Source organism: Caenorhabditis briggsae, assembly GCF_000004555.2.
Source record: "Caenorhabditis briggsae complete genome, chrII, whole genome shotgun sequence".
In the NCBI taxonomy this organism is placed as follows: domain Eukaryota; kingdom Metazoa; phylum Nematoda; class Chromadorea; order Rhabditida; family Rhabditidae; genus Caenorhabditis; species Caenorhabditis briggsae.
In genome coordinates this window covers 16558185-16583949 of record NC_013486.2, presented here as the reverse complement: position 1 = coordinate 16583949, position 25765 = coordinate 16558185, and the positions used below count along the sequence as shown (strand labels likewise).

The 25765-nt window shown below is 38.5% G+C and overlaps 7 protein-coding genes across 7 annotated transcripts; 4 read left to right on the top strand and 3 right to left on the bottom strand.

Annotated features, from left to right (window-relative positions):
* Positions 1-611: 611 nt before the first annotated feature.
* On the top strand, positions 612-1971 carry CBG06964 (the record flags this gene model as incomplete). The annotated part of the gene is made up of 3 exons (XM_002632064.1): positions 612-615; positions 668-1667; positions 1812-1971. The coding sequence occupies 3 exons, from the start codon at positions 612-614 to the stop codon at positions 1969-1971; spliced, it is 1164 nt and encodes a 387-aa protein (XP_002632110.1).
* Positions 1972-2436: 465 nt separating this feature from the next.
* On the top strand, positions 2437-3669 carry Cbr-nstp-4 (the record flags this gene model as incomplete). The annotated part of the gene is made up of 4 exons (XM_045243254.1): positions 2437-2544; positions 2591-2851; positions 2928-3517; positions 3579-3669. The coding sequence occupies 4 exons, from the start codon at positions 2437-2439 to the stop codon at positions 3667-3669; spliced, it is 1050 nt and encodes a 349-aa protein (XP_045093431.1).
* Positions 3670-4035: 366 nt separating this feature from the next.
* Cbr-chs-2 lies at positions 4036-11151 on the bottom strand (the record flags this gene model as incomplete). The annotated part of the gene is made up of 12 exons (XM_045243253.1): positions 4036-4233; positions 4285-4614; positions 4639-4728; positions 4777-4875; positions 4921-5177; positions 5221-5572; positions 5620-7585; positions 7640-8649; positions 8699-8997; positions 9027-9299; positions 10713-10783; positions 10901-11151. 12 exons carry the CDS (start codon positions 11149-11151, stop codon positions 4036-4038), a joined length of 5196 nt encoding a protein of 1731 aa, XP_045093430.1.
* Positions 11152-14174: 3023 nt separating this feature from the next.
* Positions 14175-15931, bottom strand: CBG06967 (the record flags this gene model as incomplete). Its single annotated transcript, XM_045243252.1, has 4 exons — positions 14175-14249; positions 14481-14502; positions 15615-15671; positions 15723-15931. The coding sequence occupies 4 exons, from the start codon at positions 15929-15931 to the stop codon at positions 14175-14177; spliced, it is 363 nt and encodes a 120-aa protein (XP_045093429.1).
* A 1729-nt stretch (positions 15932-17660) lies between these two features.
* Positions 17661-19082, top strand: Cbr-abu-11 (the record flags this gene model as incomplete). Its single annotated transcript, XM_002632068.1, has 4 exons — positions 17661-17726; positions 17907-18125; positions 18172-18720; positions 18771-19082. 4 exons carry the CDS (start codon positions 17661-17663, stop codon positions 19080-19082), a joined length of 1146 nt encoding a protein of 381 aa, XP_002632114.1.
* Positions 19083-19311: 229 nt separating this feature from the next.
* Positions 19312-20140, bottom strand: CBG06969 (the record flags this gene model as incomplete). The annotated part of the gene is made up of 5 exons (XM_002632069.1): positions 19312-19419; positions 19465-19584; positions 19635-19751; positions 19786-19848; positions 20132-20140. The coding sequence occupies 5 exons, from the start codon at positions 20138-20140 to the stop codon at positions 19312-19314; spliced, it is 417 nt and encodes a 138-aa protein (XP_002632115.1).
* A 4306-nt stretch (positions 20141-24446) lies between these two features.
* CBG06970 lies at positions 24447-25533 on the top strand (the record flags this gene model as incomplete). The annotated part of the gene is made up of 3 exons (XM_045243251.1): positions 24447-24569; positions 25131-25430; positions 25477-25533. 3 exons carry the CDS (start codon positions 24447-24449, stop codon positions 25531-25533), a joined length of 480 nt encoding a protein of 159 aa, XP_045093428.1.
* Positions 25534-25765: the final 232 nt, after the last annotated feature.

Below are 25765 nucleotides of genomic sequence, written 5' to 3'. Positions count from 1 at the left end.
TAGGCTTAGGCAAAAACCCCTTGTTTTCTTTCCACTGGGACATCCGAAAATGGAGCCAAATTCAAAAAATTTGGGTGCCCCAACTCACAAAAGCCAAAATAGGTGAAAAATGCAAATCACATAAAAAATGCTGATTGAGAATGCTTCATTTCCGAAAAACCTACCCTAGAATCGGTTTAAAAGTTCCAAATATTCATATTCCAAGTGCCAAGGCGTTTTAGCCTAAGCCTAAAATGAAGAAACAAATAATATGTGATTTTTTTCGATCAAAAATTTCTTTTCGAGTTTTTTAAAAATATTTTTTGATCAAACAGACAAACAATCCAAAAAGCACAAAAAATATAGAAAATTGTATTGAGAGCTCAAAATTCGGTTCAAAATGACAAAAATTTTTGCTACCGGGCCTTCCGGGCCTTGAAATTTTCCTCAGGCCCGGCCCGGAATTTTACAAGTATGCATATTTGATTAATATCCTTTTTCTAAATTCCGCCAAAATTTTCAAGTCCGCAGCTGCGCGTCTATTCGGGTGCATGCGTCCTTTGTGAATGTTATAAAAATCGCTTGTTTTTTCCCCAACTTCGTTTTCTGATTTATAGTTTTTATCTAGCAGAATGGGTGAGTGATTTCACTTCGATTAGATTGAAAAATTCGAAAAGTCCAATTACAGTGTCTCTGCGCAGCGGAAATCGCACAACGAGGCCATCTCCGAAAGAAGTAGAAAAAAATGAAGCTCCGAAGCCCGAGGATACACCGAGACGTCGTGTGGGATCGGGACCGAGAGCTACAAAGAAAGTGTTCGATGAACCAGAAATTGAAGATGAAAATGAGCAAGAGAAAAACGTTCCGCCAGTGACTCCAAGATCATCACGAAGAGTGGCATCAAAAACTGCTGAAACTGCTCAATCGGCAGAGGAGCCAACATTTGATGAAGTTGAAGTTACACAAGTTAAAGCGGTTAAACGAGGTTCACAAACTATTCCCGATGAAAAGGAAGGAGATAAGGCCTCTCCGGAAAAACTAAACCCAGATGGTTCTCCAGTCATGACCCTTAGATCTTCACGAAGATTGGCACCAAAAACGGAGACTCCAGAAAATATAGAGAATGCGCTGGATTTGGTGGAGAAAAAAATTTTGAAGAATCAGGAAGCTTCTGACATTTCTCCAGTTAAGAAACAAGGCTCTCCAAAAGCTTGTTCGGTCGAAACTAGTGACGATCTCTCGGAAGACATGTCAACCGAACGAAAAAGTGAGGGGTCGAAAGATGTTTTCCTTAATTCAAGCGATGAAACCGATGACGTGCCGGAAACAGATTATGAAGAGGAGCCGATGGAAGTTGGTGAGGAAGAACCAAAAGACACACGCGTTGAAAATACTGAAGTTGTGTACTCCGACGATGATGATGACGAGCCAATGGAGATTTCTTCTAAGAAGCCAGAGATGCCGATCACTGAAGAAAAGGCTGATTCAGATGGCGATATGCCGAGGAAGATAACTTCAAAGGTTGTGAACGAATTATATGAAGAACCAAAGAGTGCCATGGCTAAAATTTTGGAGAAGAAGGCGAAGCAAACGGAAAAGTCGGCGGCGAAAAAGTTGAAGAAGAGAAATAAGAAAAAAGAAGCAAAGAAGATCACTGATGGAGTCTTTCAAGTTAAAATGAAAAATAGGTGAGCGTTTCTTTTTAACAAACTTTTTCAAGGTGAATAGTAAATTGCTTTATTTGTGTAGAAAAAGTAGATTCACAAAAAGTAAAACAATAAATAAATTCATCACAATCTTCCTCTAAAGACCATAATCTATCTTTTCTCCAGCAAAGCCAAGTTCAACGTCGTTACTCTGAAGAAAGGAGTTCAGAAGATTCTGGAACCTGAAGTAAACTTCCGTGAGGAACTTCTAAAGTCAAGAACTGCTGGAACCCGCTGCGCAGACACCGAGAAATATCTTCAACGCGCAGCCTGGGTGTCGAAGTGATTCGTTTCTCATTTGACTATTCACTGGAGTCTAATTTTGTTGATATATTCGTTACAATGTTGTTGTTACCTCTGTGCTTTTTTCCAATAAATTACCCCGTTTTGAAATTGTGTTCAGCCATTTTTCTTCTCATCCGTCGCCGCTTTTGCGTAGCTATTTCGGTCAAGGTTATTTACTTGTGATGTTCCCTGTTTTCATTTATGTCGCTGAACCTTTTGCTTGAACATTTTTTTAACGGGCTAAGGACAGAGACGCAGGCATACCAACGGTGTATAAACATTGCTCCTCTGTGTCAGTACGCGCGTAGCGTTTGTACGTGGCAAATGGCGGAAAAGCTGTCCGTAGTTGGATGTTCAACAGAAAATACCTATTTTTTCGGCTGTCTGGTTTTAAGTTTTCCGGAAAACAATACGATTTAATTTGCCTAACTTTCATCCCATTTAAATACTTATTCCAGGTTAAACCATGAATCGAGCCAACGACACGAGTTCAAATCTTAAACTCATTTCGTTGGTTGTACTCATCGTGCAGACCACTGCACTTGTCTTGACACTTCGATACAGTCAAACTCAGGTAAAGAGTTTATTTGTAAGACAAGGAACACTTGATTCGCTTTCAGAAGTCTGAAGGCCCTCGCTATCTCTCTTCTACAGCTGTAGTATGTGCTGAAATTATTAAGCTGATTACGTGTATTTTTGTGATTTATCGAAATAGTGGATATCGAGTGTCTGGAATGTTGTCCGAGTTGAACCGGGAGATTTTCGCCACTCCACAAACTAGATCAGATTCGCTCAAGGTTGCTGTTCCAGCCATAATGTATGTCATACAGAACAATCTTCTTTTCTTTGCCTTGAAAAAATTGGACGCTGCTACTTATCAAGTAAGTTGAATATTTAAGTGATTTCTTCCATTCTTGGAGCCGGGCCATAATCAGAACTGTCTATTTTTCATTCCAGGTGACATACCAACTGAAAATCCTCACCACCGCATTTTTCTCCGTGACAATGCTCGGAAAATCTTTGCACCGATACAACTGGCTCGCCCTATTACTTTTAACCGGTGGAGTGGCTCTTGTGCAATACCCATCCGGTGATTCTCCATCACAGACAGCACATCACGATGCTTCTGATAACATAATGGGATTAGCAGCCGTATTAGCCGCCTGTTTCTCATCAGGATTCGCCGGTGTCTACTTCGAAAAGATTCTGAAGACATCGAAGGTTTCTTTGTGGATTCGTAATATTCAACTGGCGTTCTTCTCAGTGTTCGGAGCACTGTTTGTGTGTTGGCTCTACGATTGGGAAGCTATCAGTAACGATGGATTTTTGAGAGGCTACAACGGAATCATTTGGATTGTTGTCTTATTGCAGGTGAGTGAAAATGGAATTTTTAAACTACGTTTTTATTTCCAGGCGTACGGAGGACTTGTGATCGCTCTTGTTGTTAAATATGCGGACAACATTCTCAAAGGATTTGCAGTCTCACTCTCCATAATCCTTTCCTCATTCACTTCTTGGCTAGTACTCGGGGATTTGACTATCACAACGTAAGAATACTCTGTTTCGTCTAACAATCTATAGTTAAAGTTACAAACCCAACATTTTCAGCACCTTCGCCATCGGAGCAACAATTGTCATTTTCGCCACTTTCCTCTACGGTCATGAGCCAAAGAAGAGCCCGGTCGCTCATAATGCCTGACTTATTAATTTCCACCCGATTCTTTGTTGTTTGTACCGAATTTTTACTGCATATTCTAGTCCTCGTATTACATTATATGTGTTTGTATTTACATGCATTTAGCATGTGTCTGTGTTTAGAAAACTTTTTATTTATTGATTATTAAAACGGTTTTAATACAGTAAGTAAGTGATGGAATTGGCAGCCAAACGGGAAGCAAACACGTTCAGAAATTTGTAGAGCAAAATTCAAAAATTGAAAGACAGGGACAATTAATAAATAGTAATGCATAACATGAATAAATAGCGGAGAAAGGGAGAGAGAAAGACATTGGAATGTAACGGTCAAGACAAATCAAGAGAAAAACATATATTTTGCACTAGAAGTTTAGAATCTTCTCAACTCAACGTCGCCAGATGACGCGGCCCCACCGCTCAAATTTGAAGGTTGATCCCATGGCCTGGAATTGGATTTCCGACGGTTCCCATCAGAATTCGGGTTCTGTTGATCTTGTTGAGCCGTGAATAGTCGTTCAAGACGTCGTTGGGCTGGACCACGCATTGAGGTGGCATCTACTTCATCTTCCTGGAAACGGATTGGCTAAAAAATGAAAGAAATCCTTCAAGCTTTGTATACCTTTCTATTATCTAGAGTTCCAAACAGTGAATCTCTCCGATGCTCCAATGCTCGGATCGTCCCTTTTCGTAACGTTAATCTTTTTGAATTGTCTCTAGCTGAAAACCCAGCTGGATCTGGTGCTTGTTCACTCGAAAGTGCAAAGAATCTGAAAATTATTTTTTTTAGGTATTTAAAACAGTTTTTAAAATGTATAAACCTCTTCTTGAATGCAGCATCAAGCGTCTCAGTTTTCCGTTTCATCATTGAACGTCTCGAAGATTCAAGGTTCTGGACCACACGTCGTCTGGATATTCCACGATCTTCCGACGGCTGCAATTCATAATAAGTCTAGGAGCTTATTTTTTAACTTACAATATCAATGTTGTGCGCATTCTCATCGATTCCACGTATTGCTTGCAACTCTCGAGCTATTTCCACCGCATTTTGAGCCACTAATTCATCCTGAAACTTGTGAATAAAACAACCTTAAATTGAATTTTGTGACTGTACCTCGCTAAGCCTATCCATTGTTTTCCGGAAACAGAAAAGTTCGGTTGATGCAATAATGTGGGCAAGGGTTCCGAAACGATGGCATAGCATAGCCAAAAACTGAAAAAAAAACTATTTTCGACTTATATAAACATTTCTACTCACCTGAATAACTAAGATACTAACGAAGAAAAGCAAGAAAACCAATCCAATTGGTTCCAACTGTAATCTGGTCATGACCCAAATCTCTTCTTTCTGATTGTCATCATGACTGGCATAGCACGGACGGACGGTGTGATTGTATTTGGGTCCCAATGGCCATTCGATATTCAAACAGTCTTTATGAATTTGAAGAACCAAAACAGAAATGATAAAAACGATGTTGATCATGAGGAAGTAAACTGTGTGAGAGTTACGGATGGCTGAAAGTTTATATTAGTAATCCACATCTTATTGGAAAGTTACCCAATAATCCCGCTTCCAATCGTTCCTTGTTATTCTTCTCCATATCGATTGGAGCCAAATATCTCTCAATCACGTCATTCCAAAATGATTCCTCCTCTGGTTCCAGATATTCTCGTTCTGCTCTTTTTAGTGCCTTATCAGCTAACCAAACTTCACTTTGGGCCTGTTTCCACTTTTGATTTTTCTTAGCAGCATGACTTTGATTTGACATTTCAAGAGCATCCTCAATCTCTGCTTGTTCATCCTCGTCAGCTTCGGAACATTTGTCTATTTGAATGGTGCCGCCTGTACTGGACAAAATAGATGCTCGACGGTTCAGTGATGGGTGGTGCTTGCGATCCAAACGCTCAACCTGGAAATGAAAATCATACATATTTTAAGTTATAGATTGTGACGAACCTTCTTGATAACTTCATTCAGTTTGTCGTTGATTAACACAGACATCGGATCCACGGACCCTTTACCACAACACAAAATTCTTGTACACCAGTTTCCACTTTTCTGAATTGAACTTCCAGATTCCAAGTTTCCAGCGTTTCTCTTTCCATTTCCATTCTTATCGCTCGTTATCGGATCTTCTCTGGTACCCCATGAGACGGTATGCATGTTACAAACACTATAAATTGGAAGCAACATGTACATGCACGGAATAGCCAGGAAGTAAATAGTTCCAGGAATGATGCAAGTGAATTCAAGTGGATGGAGTATTGCAGCAGTTACAAATGACGTTGCAACAGCTACTGTGAACATAGAGTGAGGACTGAGAAGACCGTCTTTCTGGAGTTGGAGTGATGTTCCTACTATGACAGCTGTCATAAGCATTGCAAAAATCGCTCCAATCGTTTGTGCACAGATTAGCTGATGCTCAGGTTTACAGACCAAGCATACCACAATGAATATGATAACAGGAATAGAAACAATAACCAACGAAATCATTGTGTCGATGGTGAATGAAATACTGATAGCTCCGATGATCATGACGAAAATTGTTCCAGGACCCAAAATAGATGAAATCAACATTACCAATTGATAGATGATGTACCAGATTGATATTGATTCGTTGACTCTGACAACATTTCTGTAGTCTTTTAAGAGATCCATGATATTAAAAATAGTGGACGGGATCCATCGACGACGCTGGTTGAAAAACTCGTTGAATCCTTCTGGAGCAAATGTTTGGGCATCGGAGGCAGCGCAGTATTCCACACGGTAGCCACGCTGAAGGAGAAGAGTACACAACCAACGATCCTCTCCTTGATCATATTGGATGAAATGTTTCGGTTCTTCGGAGGTCAATGCATATCTGAAACAAGAATATTCTGTTTCTATTTCTAAATTATCTAACCTTCTAGCCACATTATCGTCCATCAATGCATAGGCTCTAAACAGAGAGAAACATCCGGGAGAACACATAACACATCCGATCATATGCTCTGTTGCCTTTTGCAGCCAATGTCCAATTGCATATTCAAACTTTTGATACCAAACCATGGCTCCATCTCCACGAGGATGAATTCTTCCACACGCTGCCCCAAGTCTCCTGTTCTTTTTCATCAGATCAACCAGAAGGTATACAGATTGTGGTGTAAAATCAACGTCACCGTCTAGTGTCAATATGAAGGTATTTTCAGATATTATTTCCTTTCTTGATGGATCATCCACTTTCATCATTAGTCTATATCCGAGCAGGTAGTAAAGATACATCACTTGACTCCATCTCTTTTTGTTTCTGATTTTCTTATTGTCCTTCAAATGAATGAACAGCTTATTCTTTCCAGGCATAATATAAGTCAACTTTCCACCATATGGAGTCTTTGTTTTCTTTGGAGGCTTTAGACGCATTTGAGTTTGATGAACAGCTGAAGCAGCTTGATCGATGACATCAACGATTTTCTTAACGAATTTGTTGATTTCTGGTTCGCCATATTCGTTTTGGGTGAATGCGTCGTCAAAGAATATGTGAGCTTCGAACTCGTAGTAATCAGGATCGATGACCTTGAGATATTTCTGGGCGTTTCGGCGAGCACATTGGTCTTCATCCATCCTGAATAGTGATTTGAGCATACAAGTCATCTCAACACCAGTCTCATGCCACATTGTAGCACATGCGTATATTTTCGTGATAGCGTCAGCCGAGCTTGCACTGTCTCGAATCAGCCCATTCTCCATTTTCGAGCTACTTGCAGAGCAAACACTTGGAGGAGTTTTGCTCTGGAGTCCTGGAATAGTTTCATACGTTAAAGAAGAGTCCTCAGCGTCGAATTCCAAGTCTTCAGCTTTAATTTTCGCTTTGTCGTCTCGGCGACGATTGAATGCAAGAGACTGATCAACAAAAGCACCAATGTAATAAGGAAGAATGAAAAGTCTGAAAAAAATACATTTGCAATTCTTAGTTCTCAAAAAAGCTTCGAAATCTCACTTTTCGCTTTTTGCCAATCGTTCATGTTTAGGATTCCACAAATGAATAGTAATCCAGAATTGAGAGGCCAACCAGCACAGCCAGATCCATGTTTGTGGGGTTAGAATGAAGTCAGCAAATGTCTTTGAAGCTCCATTACACTGCCAAAACAGCTCGACAGTGAGCACATTAGTCAAATGACAGGGATCGTTTTGTCTCAGTTTGCAGTTGGTGGACATTAATAATACAGTAACCGGCACACTGAGAGCCATCGGGAGAGCAAATCCCATTCGTTGCATCATCACTTTGCAGGCGAACTTTGAACTATGGTAGCATACAAATACAGCACCAAATTGAAATATCACAAGCCATAATGCGTCATAAGCCATTGTCAGTTGATTTCGTTCCACATAGTTTGAATAGATCTGAAACAAAAGGATTATGTAGAGAGAGAATAATAACTTGATGTTTACGTTATAACTTGAAAACTCTTCTTCTTCCGCAGGCGCTTCTTCCTCTTCCTGATTGTCTCCAGCATCTTCAGCGAATCTCTTGAATCTCTTCATATTGTATTCGCCAGCATTAACTTGCTCAGCCTCATCAGCCTTTGGTTGCTTTTTCGGTGGTTTTGGTTTGCTTGGTGGGGAGTAGTATCCTGCTTCTCGATTCGCTTGTTCAATCATTTGGTTGATTCTTGTTTGGAATTTCTCAATTTGAGTTTGATTCATATCGTGTCCAGCCACCGATAGAAGTTTCTCTCCGAATGGATCTTTCTGGAGCATGTCCTCTATTTTCATCCGGCTGGAAACAAACAGGAAACAGCAGACGACATAGACACAGATTTTCCAAAGAGACACAAATGCATAGGTCTTAGAACGACGTTCTGAAAGTCGTTGTGCAAACTTGGCTAGTGTTCTGACTGGTGGAAAAACTGAATCTCTGTGAACAAAGTTTTGCCACCAAGCTAGGGAAATCAAGGTGAGAGAAACGGGAATAGCAATCGAATGTTTTTGGAGATTCGGCATAAACATCTGAAATGAAGTTCAAACTTGTTTTTTTTCATAGGACACACCAACATACCGGGTACGCCCAGAATCCACTAGATTGAGCAGCAATTGCAGCGATATCAATTATGACAAGAACCAAGGATAGTTTACTGGGCTTCCTACTAATAAGAGAAAGAATAGCAGGAACAAAACACATTGCATTGGTCAACTGAACAGCTGTGACGGCATCCAAATCTGGAAATATCCGGAATACGAGAATTCCGACTCCAATACTATGAAGCGTCTCGACAATCAGAACAAACACGAACTGAATGAATGTTGGGCGTTTCACATTACGAAACATAGTTCTGTGCATGGATCTGGAAATAAGGTCTTAAAATCAAAACTTCCCGTTTTCGCACACCTCACAAAACATAATGCTTCGGGAGCAGAAAGTGCCAGTAGCGTAGCCCAGACCCATTTCACAACATGGGCGTTTTTTAGTTTCACAGTATTTTTAGTGGCTTCTGATATCACTTGGTTGCAAATTGTTATCGTCTGGCCACCCCATCCTATAGCTGAGGTCATCAGAATAAATGTTGATTTGGCGATGACAGCCGAACTCAACGTTAGCAAAAATAGGACAACAAAAGTCGCGAGTTTGAGCACTTGGAGACTTGCATCGTGCCAGAATCCTGAAATTCAAAGTTTCAAACAATACTTTCAATTTTCAGTGTGTTCTTTATTTTATTTCTAGACAGTATTCAAGTACGGTCTGTCCCAACTCTCCCCCTCATTCTCGTTCTTCGCAATTTTGTTCCTTCGTGAGACAGCTCAATTAGGTCATCAGGCAACCGTCCATCCGCACGCGGCGATTCTTCAGAGCAAACAAATTTCGAAATTGTGAAAAGAAAAGAAAAGAAAAATCTGGGAATGCTAGAAGAGAAACAGACAGATAAACGTTTGAGAGGGTCTAAATGAAGGAGGAACGCTATTTGACACTTCTATTTGTTAAATACCCGTAAAAAACGGAGTGACCACCTCCAGTACGAGTGGATTACACTTTTGGTTGACCGATCACTAGAAGTTGATTAACAAAAAAGTACTGATTCAAAATTTGAAGGTTTCAGGGAACTATAGAGATTATGTAGACTCTTGAAGGGCCAGAAAATATAAAAAATTTGTTTTCACTGGATGAATATGGGTCTATTCAACAAAATACTAAAACCAAACTTCGATTCAAAATGTAATCTTACTAGGGAACTATCTGAGCGGGATTCCAAGTTACACTTCATGACCTATATCATTAGAAAGCCCATGAAATGCTGATTCGGATTATGTTTTCTGTTTTGCGAAACGAGGGTGAGCTTCGAGAAAATTAGGTCACAAGACATGTTAGTGCTAGTTAAACCTGTTGATTTTTCATTGAAAATCGACGTGACGGTAAGAAGGTTTTTTCATAATAATTAAAAATCTTTTTGGTCTCCAACGGAGATACTCCGTTGACTGTTTTGTAAAATTTTTAACCATCATTTTTCAAATTGTCCATCAGAACATTTTTTCTGAATCGATTCATACGAAAACCTTTGAAGCTAGTTTGAAATGGGTTCTCTCGAACGAACAAAGTCAATGTAAATATCGGATATTGAACCTTACATTAATTTCTTGGCCTAAAACTAAAGCGAGTTCAAAGCTAGAGATATATGTAGATGCTAGTTTATCTCTGTATGTAGTCAAATCAAAAAACCCGGTTTACCGTAAAATCTGTATTAGAAGGGCCCCTAACTTTTAACGTTGAGCCTATTTATAACGGTTGATGTTAAAGATATAAAAAAGTAGTCAACGGATAAATTGTTTATCATAATACAATATTTCATATGTTTTAAAAATTTTGATATCTTGCATAGGAGCGGAGATAACTGAGCTCAAACTTGGTAGTGTGTGGCCTTTCTATTACAGGTCTTACGGTATCTACCAATTAGATAAGAAACACATCATCAGAATAATAGGAAGTCTTTGGTTTTTGATGTTTTTGTTTCGTGGGAATTTCAATTACAAAAGAAACTTGTGAGGTTTTTTTTAAATCATAGGCCAAAAACAAAACCAACCATGTCCAATTTGATCGGGTTTCGGAGGCAACAGTCGAAATATGTCCCAGCCTTTGTTTTCTGTCACAGTTCTGAAATTATTATTTTTACTAGAGTTGATATAGTTTGGGTGAAAAACTATGTTAGGGTTAGTTTTCAATGCTTACATCCAACTAGTTCAAGTTAACTTTTTAATTAATGAGACATACGAGAAATTTGGTTCAAACTCTCTGTTTGGGAGCACAGGAGCTTTAATGGGTGGACAAGATGGATCGAACGTCTTCTGACGAATCTTTTCTTCTGGAGGCACTGTATCCTCGGGGACTGTACCGCTAGAATAATAGTAACCTTTCCCCTTCACGTCAGATACTCCATTCGATGACGTCGGCTCATCGTCTTCCTTGCCCTCCACTGTCTCCATCCGACATATAGGTCGGTGATCCAATGTGTTCATCATCATTGTTTCAGATCATTTTTGGTCTCATGAATTTGTTGTGGTAGTAATTTGGTAATTATAAATATGAGAAGTTCGCTGGAAAATAAGGTGGAAAAGCGATATATTGAATGACCCAATGGAGGTCGTCTCAACAATATGTATCTCGAAAAAGCACTTGAGAAGAGCAGGCTCTCCGTCCGTTGGAATAGAGGGAGCACAGTATGCTTATGCGAAAACGAAAAGTATCTCCGAAGAAAAAGAGAAAGCGAGAGAGAGCGCGCGCGGCGCCTTCCGCCGTTGGTCATTTTTCTACCGTGCATGCGGAAAGTTTAGGCGGAAAAGCCATGGAAACATTAAGGCATTCTTGGAGTCGCAGGTAATGCTCAGTAGCACAGACAGGTTCGCCTTCGAGCTCTACCGCCACCTTGATTCGCACTGTTTTGAATAGAGGATTTTCGGGTAAAACGTCATTGGCATTGTGAAACGCGAAAACTGATTTGTTGAGAATTTCAATGTTCGAGGAATGGAACCACAATACGATCTTTACATGCCGTTGGTTTTTTTTATATGAGTACAGTGCCAGTAACGCGGGTGTCAACTCTAATTGGATCATAATCATAAATGAGGAATGTATTACTACTGATATGTATTCATTTCTCCTTTCTGTTGAATCCACCATCACTATTTCCCTATTCACTTTTTATCTGTATTTCAAACAACCTAGATCATCTCGAAGTCTCCAGTTTCCCCTCTTCTCCAAACGTGTCACTGTGCAAGCACAGTAGTAGTCCGATTCGAATCAAATAGTTGTTGACTCATGCTCCTAAGACAATGAGGCTTGTTCACGCAACCCCCCGACTAGGAAGATGAGCATGAGGAAAATAATACGCATATTTTATAAAAACAAATACAACCCTTTTCTACTGTTGTTCTTGGAGGCCGCACATTCTCACTAATCCTCTGACGCTTTTGTGATGCTGATGATGAACACAGAAAAAGACGGTGAACATGGTATATGGGATTCAGACGACCGTATTGAGTGTATCAAATGTCATGATCGAACTACAGTCGGAGGGAGAATAACCATCCACAAAATTTATTTGTTCTATTTGAACTTCTTCAAATTTTGAAGTATTGTTTTGTCTAGCGGCCAGCGCTAGTTTGGGGTTAAAAATCAAAATGTTATCCAATGTCAATTTTGCGCGATTTAAAGGTGGTGTACGGTGAAATTTTTTATTGCATCAAAACGTGCGGAAATGCATGTAGATTGGCATTAAAAAAAAAGAAAAAATTCAAAAAAAATTCCTTCATCGAGAAAAACGCATCGAAAAATACGCTGAAAGCCCTTAGGGACGAGGTTTTTTCTAGGTCGCCCGGTGAGTAAAAGCGCGCGAATTCAAACTTTTAAAATTGTTTCGCTCGTTTTCACTGTTTTTTCAAATTTTCCGATGTATCTGGAAGAAAAATTGACAAAAACTCTTCACAAAACAAAAAACCGAAAAAAAAATGAAAACGAGCGAAAAAATTTTAAAAGTTTGAATTCGCGCGCTTTTGCTCACCGGGCGGCCTAGAAAAAACATCGTCCCTAAGGGCTATTTTTCGATGCGTTTTTCTCGATGAAGGAATTTTTTTTGAATTGTTTCTTTATTTTTATGTCAATCTACATGCATTTCTGCACATTTTGATGCAATAAAAAATTTCACCGTACACCACCTTTAAATGATTTCCTTTAGTTGTAGAATGGGCATACATTATTGGCCAAAAAGAAATGCCCAAGTGAACGATTTAGATGAACATGAAATCTTAGAGTGCCTGAATAAAAACTTAATATTTGTCGGTCTGGTTTGAACGTTTCGGGATCTATGAGGCATATTTAAAACTCTATTTTCGCAGATCAGTTATTTTTTTTCGTTCAATGACTTAAGAAAATCGTTCAATGACTTAAGAAACGTTTTGGTTGACATCGGTCTATCTAAACCTTCAAGTTTCGAGTTCCCAAGAGGCCTAGCCAGAATAAACTTCTCTGATCAATGTGTGTTTTCTTTTCTCAGTCTTTTTTCCGGGTCGCCACCATCGAAATGTATTAGGTTCAGTTCCTTTTTCTGTTTTTTTTTCCGCATCCACCGCCAAAAAGCAGCGACTCTTTTTATCTCTCATCAACGGGGTCTAAATCGGTTGTGCAAACAAACAAGAAATTGACACCTTTTTGTTTGGCAGAAATATATCGAAAGAAAATCAAAACTGAGGAAGAGAACAGGTGGGAAAGAATGTGGCAAATTGACTGGGAATTCGTATTAAAGAAAGAAAAACGGGAAAAAGAAACATAATGCGAAGTTATGAGCATGAATGACATCAATGCGTAGTCGTGTTTGGATGTTTCTACATACATGTTCTAGGGGTTGAAGCAAGACATGAAAAAAAGTTGTCTAGATGTTTTTCCTTGAGCACCCTCATGAGAAGTTGATCTCGTCTGTCGACCGATGACCTACATAAGCTCGGCGCGATTTCGTCTGTCAAACTGTACTCCAAACTTTTTGCTATCTCACCTCCTTTAAGGACATCGTAACATATTTATTTGAACTAGGACACTAAAAAATCAGGACTAATTTAATTATGAGAATTCATGATTTTTTAAAGACCAAAAACACTCATAGTTATTCTGAAGTAATTCCTCCATAAAAATAATTTGATGTTCTGGGTAGAAGTTCCTTGTGCAAAAGCGATATCTACTCAATAGCAGTAGCTGAGAAATCAGAAAAGAATTCTTCGAGTATTTTAGTTTTAACACTTTCTTCACTTATAAGTTTTAAAGAAACATTGAAGAGAGTATCAATTGTCTTAAATTTCATAAGTGGTATATTTTGTATTCCATTTCTTCGGCAGTAAGCAATATCTGAACTTTATAGTTAGCTATGAACTTCATGAGAGAAAATTTTGTCAAAAAAACCAAACCCAGAGAAAATAAATCCATTAACACGATTAACTGGATGGCTAGTACAATTAGTATTATGGGGTTAAGCTTCATCGTTTGTATCTTTAAAATACACTCACCCTTCAGCTATATAGTAGTTTGAGTGATTGTCGTCTCGATCGCGTCGGTCCATCGTTCGATCCATTTCGGTCTGAAAACCTTTTTGAACCTTTGTTGTTCCTTGACTTTCAAATTTAAATTGAACATTTTTGAGCTCACCTAATAGTAAGAGGTATCAGGAATATGTGAAATTCATCAAAATTGTGGTTGAAGAATGTATCAAATAGGCATAGACTAGGAAAATCGTGATATCAAAGATAAAATGTGCAAACCGAGGTGGGAGCACAATTGCGCGAGACAAAATTTTGACATGTCCAAAAACACAGACCGCCCGTTTTCGATGACTTAGATTTCAATGCGATGTGACGGTTGAAAGAGCCACAAAATGCTCCTGATTTACTATTAGAAACTACCAAATACAACATTTCACTGGAGTATGCCAATAGTAGAAGATTGGAAATTTTGAAATACTGCAGTAATACAGAATAAAAGCCAACCTTTTCCCGTTTTGGCGGCTTCGTCAGTGTTGCGTTTGCAATATTAGTGTTCGTTGCAGTCGAATTTTTGGAATCAGGATTCATAATAATCGGTTCGGAAGATGTTGTGGCTTCATCGATCTTATTCTCAAATGTTACATCGCTCATTTTGTGAGGATTGTCAATTCGCTTTGAGCATGAAAATAGCTCATTCAAAAAAATAGTTGAATAATGTGTCAAAAACGTTCAGTCAGAAAATGATGGTCAAGAAAAACAAGAGAAAGAAGGTCGTGGGTCTATTTGAAAAACGAACTACCAGAAAACAATTAAGACGGTTTTAGAAGAAAAAGACCGAGCACCACGACCAAAAAGGAGGAGCACATAACAATAGACAAAAGGAGTCCGAATGTGTTTAACCTATTTGTTCTGTTTAATCGCACAACGCCACACTCCTGAACTTTTTTGCGAGAAAACACGGTGTTTTAAACGTTTACGATGAAAAAGTGATACATATTATAGGAGAGTTTCACGGCTTGGCTCGATCTTGTGGGATATATGGGAAGCCCAGAAATGTTCAAAAGAACTTCTTTTTCTTCTGGCAGTATCTAATTGATGTTAAAGCTTATTATGACTTGTTCAATTTCTCCAAAAGTGTTGAACAATTTCGTAATTGACACATTTTTGTACTAGAACATCAAAATACAGGACACGACTTATAAAACTGAAACTTCTAATATATATATGTATTATGATTAACTGAACGCACAATTGAAACATTTTTCGAAATCTTCAGAAAATTAGATGATTCTAACGGAAAACAAGTATGGTTCAACATTTTTCAAACGACACTCTTACTTAAATAAAACTAATGTACCTATATTGAGATATATATATATATATATATATATATATATATACATATATACCGAAAAACCAACAATTGTATTCTTTTGAATTACCCCAGGAAGAACAATACTCACCCTAACTCTCCTTTTTGGCTCTTCGTACTCTCTTTCTTTAACTTTCTGATCAGTTTCCTCGGAATAGTGCTGCTCTGTTTCTCCTGTCATGTCGCTGACGTATTCAACTTCATGGCTCGGTTCGATTTTACGAAATCTAACAGTTTCGTCAGAGTCTTCAAGGCCCAATAATGCGTATCCATAGAGAGAAACCTGCGAAGCCAAGCAGATAAAATCAGTGAATTTATAAAACTTACTAAGTGATCCAGCGGGACTTGAGATCCATTTTGTGAATCTTGAACCCATTCTTCTACCAATTCCTCTTCAGTATTTCCCATAAGAAAATGGAAAGAAGAAAGAAAAAATGTTGAAATGGCCTGTAGGTGTTGGGGTGCTTCCGACTACCCGCCTCCCTTCAATTTTGATTTCCCTTCCACATTCAAAACCGTTTTCTCCATTATATTTGCCCGCCAAAAACTCCCATACAATTAGTTGCATTCAATGACCCGACAAGCTCGCTATAGGACAGGTTTACTGTGCAGGATGTCGGAGCAATGTGGTGAGAATTTATTGGTGTCTGCTGAAAACGTGGAGACAATGATCAAGAATCGGATGTATCAAATGTTCAAGTGTTTTCAAGTTTGGTACCCCAAATCTCTTGAGAAGATTTTTGATTTTGTTACAACAATGCAGCATATTCTGAGGGAAGATCTTTTTGATGCAGTGGGTTTTTCTGTATAAACCTTTTTGAAACCAGTTGATCAGGAATAAGTAGGACGTCATCCCACGGTTGACTTTAAAATCTCGAGTCTGGGAAGTTTAGAAATGTCTTTCACAGTTTATTTTCATCATAGACCAGTACTATTGCAGGTGTTAATTTTGAAGATAGGAACTATCAAAATGATTGCCTGATTCTGATTCTTTCCGAGCAAATCCATAAATTTTGGAATAAACTTAAAAGTTACGGCGAGGTTCAAAAGCATGCCCAAAGCAAAATTGTCTACTCTTCTCATTAGTTCTACTAAATGATTATTTGTCGAGCAACATGCAATACTTCTGTTTGCCCTACTCACAGACCGGTCATTTCTGCATGCTCTCTCTCTCTTTTTTTCGGAGCAAATGTTCTTCTCGCTCTTGATCCAAGAGAAACAGAAGACTCATCTCTTGAGCGCGTCACTGGTAACAAAAAATCATAAGCGAATTGGGGAAGAGCAAGAGCCTTTCTCCAAAAAAGTTTGGCAGCCCGGGATACATGCGAGGGTTACCCTTTGTTTGCTAATAGGATAACTGCGATTTTACCGACTTGTGCAAACTGTTCTGTCAGGTTATATTGAATGATATCGATAAGAATTAATTACTCATAAAATAAACTGAGTTTCTACAAGCTTCGGGTTTGGAACAATAAACAACCCAAGGACACAAAAAATGAACGAGTTTTGTCTTAATAAACTTAGAAATTTGATTAATTAGGATCACATTTTGTGGGGTCTATGAACTTATCAGCGATTAGTCCTTAGCCCCATGACTTCCGGTTGTCAGTAATCAACTTAATTTTTAATAATGAAACATCATGCGAAATACAAATGTTAAGGTCGAGCTTTTTCTCAACCAGAATTTAGCATCAACATTATTATCTGCAACCCATAGCTGTAGTCCATAATGTCTCCTAGACCATAAAAAGATACAAAACTCTAATAAAACAGCACCACCATCAAATGTCCACATAGTTCATGATAACTCTTCAAACATTTTTAGAAACGAATTTAACCTAATTGAACACAATGAGGAACTGATAAACATTCAATTAAAGTTACGAAACAAGCCATCATACACAACAAACTATCCTATGCGTTCCACTCATGCTCACTAAATGAGCACACAATTGCTCAATCATCTACACGCAAAAACTCGTGCAAAAAAGTGGGAGAGGAGACGCATCACTTAGGAGGAGAAAACCGGAATTCAACTAGAGGATGGAGGTAGAGAATGTTTAACTGATTTCAACGCGGATATATAAGTGAAGAGTTGGGTGGAAGAGACATTCAGTACAATCACCTGACATTTCAAATGAACACCAAATTTACAATTTTTGCTCTTTTGGCTATTTCAGCTTTTGTAGCTGCTGATGATGTGGTGAGGAATTTCCATCTTATTTAACAGATTTCTTTTTTTTCTGTTCACTTTCATGGCAATCCTTTATCTTGAACAATTAATTAATTTGCGAAATGATCTTCCAAAAATCATGTCCAATGAGAAAACGATTTAATACATAAATAACTCAAACATCCACTTTTCAATGAGTTTTTCATTCAGTTCCTCCGTGCACGTCGTCAGTCCTCTTGCGGATGTGCTATTCCAGCTGCCCCATCTTGTAACTGTCAACCATCTCAATCAAACTCTGTTCAACAATCATGCTCATGCGCCCAGTCTCAACAGCCATCATCTTGTGGATGTGCTCAGCAATATCAACAACAACAGTGCGCTCCAAGTTGTCAGAGCTCGTGCGAACAAAGCTGTGTTGCCCAGCAACAAGTGAGTATCTCTGTTCTCATGACAACACGAATTTGAAAAATTTCAGCCAGTAGCTCAATGCCAAAGTTCATGCGCTTCTACCTGCCAATCTGCCTGTGCTCAACCTGTTCAACTCCAGCAGCCAGCTCAACAGCAATGCCAACAAGACTGTCAAGCTGCTTGCCCACATCAACCACAACAACAGCCACAGTGCCAACAACAGTGTCAGACCACATGCCAATCCGATGACCAGTACAATCAGCAACTGGTTCAACAAATGACCTATGCTCAGCCAGGACAAATTCCAACATATACCGGAGGATCATCCCAAACGGCAGCTCCAATTCAACAAGCTAACCAATGCAATACCTGCCAGAACTCTTGCCTGAACACCTGCCAACAACAACAACAGCCAGTGCAACAGTGCCAATCTTCCTGTGACCAAACCTGTCAGCCAGCATGTGGATCCACTTCAAGCGCTTACAACCAGGTCAACTATTCCCAGAACAACAACAACAACAACTACCAGCAACCTGGAGCCATTCCGGCCTACCAAGGAGCCACCCAGACCACCGCCCCAACCTACCAACCATACAGAGATACCAACAATATTCAGGTTAGGATTTCGACCACATATTTGATCTAACTTTTAAGAATTCATTTCAGACCGGAGGATCCATTTCGCAATGCAACACCTGCCAAACACAATGCAACCAAGGATGCCAAGCCCAAAAAACCTCACAAGCCCAGTGTGCCCCACAATGTGATGCTCAATGCCAACCAGCCTGCACCCCAGCTGCTCCAGTTGCCCAACAACAAGTTCAGTTGACTATCAATGTTCCAGTTTCTCGTCAGTCTTCCCAGTGCCAGCCACAATGTGAACAGTCATGCAACACCCAGTGCATTCAGCAACAACAGCCAATTTCTCAGTGTCAACCAGCTTGTCAACAAAGCTGTGCCACTTCCTGCAGAAAGTAAATTGTCGGAGTTAATTATTACTATTAATTTTTGTTCTTTTTGTATATTTGGAGTAAGCACTAAACGAATAAATTTATTATCACATTAGTCTCTCATTATTGTGTCCTCAGCTCATGGCATACCAGAATACCTGAAATGCTTCAAAATCGACGAGTTTCGGGTTTTCACCATTTTCGAGAAGAAATAATAAAAAAACAACAATTTATGAAACCAAAAGCAATAGTGTAAATCAATGAAGACACCTAGAAAATCTGTGTTGTTTTCGACAAATTGGCCGTTGGCAAAGGTCGTGATCCTTGAAGAGCATCTTAATATTGCAAGTGAAATGAACAGCTGTCTGAAACGTCTAGACTAGAAAACCGCCATGGAATAATTAACCCACACTATCTACATCCAGAGCGAATGCATGAACTTTAATACCAGCTGATAGGTCTCCGTGGTAAGTAACGTCCGGGAGGATGTTGGGAAATACTGAGCATCCATTTTCATCAATTATTTGCACCTGAAATGAAGCTTTTCTTTACACTTGCCTAAAATAAATCACCAACTTACCTTCCTTGTTCCGGTCTCCTCATCGCCATTATCCGAAATTGTGCAATTATTCACCATTACACAGAACAGGTAGTTCTTATGGTCTCCGTTGTAATTACAGTTCCATGAGTGATATATCTCGTCACCGATGTTCACTTTCGTTCTGACTAACTCGCCACGCATGCTCGAGCCATGGTGAACACTGTATCGACATTCGGGTTCGGGAAATCTGAACCTCGAAGAAAGTTAAATGTTAATTTCTTTCTGTTTAAATTATCTAAATCTGTCATGTTTGTCAAACAATAATCGTTGTCTTCTTACTATTAGTCATTAGCTATTGCTGATTTTTCTATCTATCCTAATTGTACATGGGCAGTTTCAACCGATATACTTTTGTTCTATCTCGCACTGCTTTTTTTCGGTGGTTTTTTAATGATACTGTTTCAATATACCACTCAATCAGACTCAACTTCTCTCTGACTTAAATAAATATTCAATATTCAACGCTTACAACTTACAAGGCCCATTTTAAAAAAAGGAAAGACTCACACCTGCCTATTGGAAGTTCGATTATGTCACTGGCCGGAAAATTGTCACTTATTTGAGTTTGTCCGTTTGCAGCTACCAAAGTAGCAAGTAGGAAAGATATCTTCAGTATCATAGTAATAGAAATTGTGGTAAAGATTAGAGAGAATAAGTCGGTCACAGCGATATTGTAGATATGTAATGATAGCGACGAGAAGTGATAAAGTGAAGATGAACTGATAGACAAAGACGATGGAAAACGAAGAAGATAATGATGGGAACGACGCAACCATTAAACGGCGTAGTGTGAGAAGAAGATAAGTTCGAGTTTATGGAATTAATACTGCGGCTGAACGTTTCAGAACTCGATTGTCGATTTGATCTCGAAAATTTGAATTTCTAATTCTACGTAATTCAATGTTTCAGTATTTCAATTTTCAGCGATTTCCCTCGATTTTCCGTTGCAGAACGGTTAATAAACGCAACCGATAGAGTCAAGCGAGGAAATGCGTTTTCAGACAAACTACTATTTTGAAGAGTTTTGATATTTTCATGGTTTTTTCGACGGAAATGGATGAAAGGCAAAAAATGATAATGTTTGAAACTGTTTTCAGCTTCTAGGGTGTACAATGAGCCAAGTTATGAGTGATCTAAAAACGATGACTTCCGACGATCTGGGTAGATCAGGAAAACATTGGAATACATATTTTCTGTGTTAAAATGTTTGTTAACTGTTCAAGATTGCGGATAACTTTTGAAAGGTAGGTTTTCTTCAGTGGTTTTCTTGAAGTTATTACTAAAAATTCATGAGCTTCATATGTAGTTTCATTCAGAAAAAGGTCGAATTCGATTAACTACAATACCAATTAGTGCTCAGCATATTTGTCTGGAAATATTGTGATAAATTAAGAAAAACGTGGGCTATATTTTTGTACTTGACAACTTTTTTCTATTATATCTTCTAGGAGAGATAGGTCGGCTGGAACATTTCATACTTATTGTCTCAAGAAGTAGAGCTGTTTACACTTTTTAAAGAGGTTCTGGAAAAATGTAGATAAAAAACAAAAATTAAGTATAGTCTAATAGAATCGGAAAATTTCAAATTCCATCTTCAGTTGACAAAAACAGAATACATTGTGTTCCCCGAAATGATGACTTTTCGTATCGGGGAGAAAAAATACATACAGTATGCATGCACGACGCTCGCTAATCATCATTCTTATAATAAATAAATGAAGTTGCGTCTCTTTCTCTCTCTCTCTATCTCTCTGTCAGTTTGTCCGCAAATTTTGAAAAGCTTGAAAATTAAATATGAATTGACGTGACCTTGAAATAGAGTAAGTCGCGAAGCGACGAACAGTAAAAGAAAAAGGTGATTCCAGCTGTTTGAAAACAAATTCCTCACTGGAATGTGCACTACAAAACACGTTCTCTGAATACATACTTCAAGAAGTCTAGTTCTTGATACCATTCCATCTTCAATCATCTTACGTTTACGCAATCGTCTCTTTTATCATAGTATTAGAGATTATGCAAGCTTTTTCTATTATCATCGTCCCCCATCAATGGCAAATTTCTGCTTTTGGCATACGAAAACAGCTGATCTAGATTTTTTTTTCGTTGTTACCAGACTTTACATATCCAATTTATCACCTCTGCCGGTCCGCCCACGCGTATGGCTAACATAAGGAAAGGAATTGTAGCGGGTTTTTGTGTATGTTAGGAGAATGGCAGGCTTAGTGTTGCCAAGCCGACTTCTTTTCTTCCTACCGTCTGATTGCTATCTGCATAAAAAATTAGTTGTCCGTACGAAAGATAGCTTCTTCTATTTCCGATGTCCACGCCGTTGCATTCCGTTAAAAATTATTTTTTTCAGATTATCGCAGATTCGTTTTTTTCGAGTAGGTGTGAATCTTGAAACCTAAACTTTTCTTTATCAAACATCTAGTAAAATTGATCTTTCAAAATCAAATTCGTTTTTGATTTTTGAATTTTTCATCATTTTATTTTCAATTGACACACTAAGCTTCTAGACAATATTGTCTTGTTTTTATAATCTTTCGATCTCTATCTTCAAAGATTTTGTTGTTGTTTGGAGAGAAATTTTAATAAATGAAAAGGTTCAAAATCTAAGAGCAAAACTGTTCAGAAGACAATAAAAAAGAAGTTAAGTAATAATTACCGACTTGTAGAGTTACTAACTATGTCAAGTATACCATAGTAGTGAGTATACTCGAAATCTGGAAGAAACCTTAGCTTCCAGAGTGTTCGGATTCCAGTTTCTCTTCTTTGACTTTTCATTCTAATAATTAGGATGTCAAGAGGTCGTATAATAACAGCAGGTTCAGCATGATGATTGACCATTCCCTTCCCATTTTTCTACGCTGTTTGTTGTTTTCCCTCCTAATTTTGTTCGTGTTTTCACTGCTTTTCATTTAGATCCCTCACATAGATTCTAATTCTTTCTTCTAGGATTTTGCAATTCACAAAAAGCATAAGCTATCTTTCCGATGAATCTGTCGTTTCATTTAAATTTTATTGACAGAGAAAGGAAAGAAAGAACAGTGTCGAGTTTATGACACTGTCGATATTCAAAAGTAGGAAAAACAAAAAGGAGAAGTTGAAGTTTATCAGTCCGAAGTTCCTATTAAAATGATATGGAGAATTAATAAAGTTGCCCGAAAACTTTGTTTCTGAAAATTTTTTCTGAATGAAAAATTGGCTCCCGTTTCTGTTCATAAGTTTGCTCATCATGATATCTAACTTGGATATATTTTAGCAGAAAATTAACCAGTGTTTAACAAAGACATTTTAAAAAAAGTTCCTAGCAACATATAAATGATGGAGATGAAGGTTTTTGGAGAAAATTGATCTAAACATTATTTCCAATCTAACAAACAATGGTATACCTCGATTCACAAGGTTTCTCACCTCACAACTTTTCGTATATTTGTTTACCGCATCACCTTTCAAACAATTCAAAAGACCCTATGATCACACCGGAAATACAAAAGTTCATAAGATAAGTTTGATCATTTTCCCATCTGGTTCTGCTAAATCTGTGAGCTTTGATCGTCTGGAACGTCATCTCTGTTTGTTTGTCTGACAGAATACTTTTATCAGGATCTTTGTATAGTCTAGTTGAATCAAATAACATGGTTCCACGTTCTCAGGTTAACTATTCGGAATTAGATCTGAGTTCATTCGGATTTGCAGAAAGTGGTTTCAACTGTTTGCTTGATGAACAGAAAACAAGAGAACTTGAGAGAAAACATCGAAACTCAATCAAATATGAAGATAAAAACTTTTTTGAGATTATTCTGACAAAGAGAAGTTGACTCCGTGAAGTAGAGCTGACACTAATTTTACCGAACGCTTCAAAATATTACAGCATCAGCCTCTCTCTCTCAATCTAAGCATTTTATCCGATTGAATGTTAGCCCTTTCAGTATGCTTATCCTGAAAAATCAGATTTCTGGATGAGATATCACCAATTTCATGCTAGATACATATCCGGTCAGCAAGTCCTAACCGACTTTTTCAGATTCGCTATCTGCAATCCTCATCCCGTTTTTTTTCCGAAACTCTCACAGTCTCCTTCCTCCGTCTTCTCTTGTTGTTTGCGTTCTGTTGGAAATGGGGAGGAGAAAATCGAAGCCCCGCCCACTTTTTCGTTTTTCTAGATTCCGATCGTTTCGGATTTAAAGGCTTCAAGTTTTGCCTTATTTCATGGATACCCCGTCTTCTTGGATTTTTGAATTTCATTTCATCTATCGGTATGGCTGTTTTAGTTTTTTTCGGATTCTCGCAGCCTTCCGTCTACAATTTTTTGCACATGGATTCCAAAGAGGCTACATGTAGCCAGCGAGCATATAAGTACCACAGGAGAGAGGCAGCTTTATCATTATATCTTTTACAGTTCTGCTTGTTTCAAAGTTTTTAGTTGAATTATTTCCTTCCTTTATCTTGAATCTAGATTCTCAGATGAATGTTTCTTCTTCAACACTTTTGCATATACAAATAGAGTAATACTGAACAAACAGCTGGGTCATCGAATCCTCTTTTGGCTATGACACCGACCTAATCCTTCTTTAACTATACATTTTTTCAACACACTGTAATCCCGAATTAACCTTACCTCTCTGTCCTGTTCCGAACATTTTTCAACTCTTTGTTATTGTTCCCCACACTTTTTTGTCGTCTGACGTTTATTTCTTCTACTCGCTTTTGTACTGAAACTAGATATAGTGTGAAAAACATTTATAAAAGCTTTTGATCTTATAGAGCTCTCTCCATTTCCAATTTACAATGCAAATCTGGCACATGGAACCATTTCCATGCGGAGACCGCCGTCTCCCTCACCACGTCTTCCCACCAAAGAAGATCACTACAACTCAGTTGGGAGCACTGGCTGGAGTGCAGTACTACAAAGTTAGTGAGTCTGGTGATAATTTAACAGGCGGTAAACATATTGAGCATCCAATTAGGTGCTACTATTGGGAAACTGTAGGCTCCATCGCAACAGTCCAGTTTGATGTAAAGTGTATCTGAAACTTCATCGTGCAATTTCTATCCCATCCCACGCAGCTCTTTATTTCACAAAGTTTGTTATAGCTGCAGCATTATAGCATTGTAGCCCACCCGATCCCATGTAGCCGGCAGCTAGCCTTAAAACTTGAATTCTGGTTTGCGAAAAAAGAAAAGGGAAAAAACGTCTCCTCCTCTTTCTTTTTTTCGTACCGAACAATTAGGGGAAAGTGACGGGAGAGAGATAGATGGAAAACATACATAAATTGTGTTGCCAACAGTTTTTGTATGTAGGATGACGAAAGAATAACCACAATAACAACATTTTTGATGTTTGAACATATTTGCATTGGAACTTTAGTTAAATTGATTATATGGTTGATTTAAATGTTGGGACCGCATGAGATAAAAAACAATAATGTTATAAACATCTCCTGTGAATGAGTTCTCATCAATTTGTTCCAGGTAGACCTCGAGGACACCGCTTCAATGAAGAAACGACTCTCGGCAGTGAAAACCGAGAAAAATGTGACATTCACGGATGTATTCACCGTCAGTGAGACCATGCTTGATTTCGATGACAAGATGGAGCAATTCTATGAGGCCCAAACACAAAAGGAAGATGTCATCAGCTTGGTCGTCGAAGGAACATGCTACTACGATGTGGAGCCAGAGGACGATAGCTGGATTCGCGTTCAATTGGAGAAAGGAGATTTGATTGTGATTCCAAAGGGGCTTTCTCACAGATTCACAACCACACCACAGGTATTTATTCAATCTTGGGCACTTCCAAACATTCAGTCGATTTCAGAACTTTGTCAAGATCCAACGCTTCTTTTCTCGCAAGGTCGAAGGAACTCAAGGATAAGCATTCTACCTTTCCTGTCCAAAAAAACTTCAAACTTCTGAATCGATTCAAAACTTGTCGTTCCACTCCATTGAAACAACTTCTTCTATTATTCACTTACTTGTCTACTCTATTTAACCCCGATTGTCTGTGTTTTGTACTTTTCGTCACCCTCTCCATCCCATGCAGCCCATTCATTTAATGTATTGTAATAATCAACAAGTTTAAATGTTCAATGTATTTTTGCACTTTT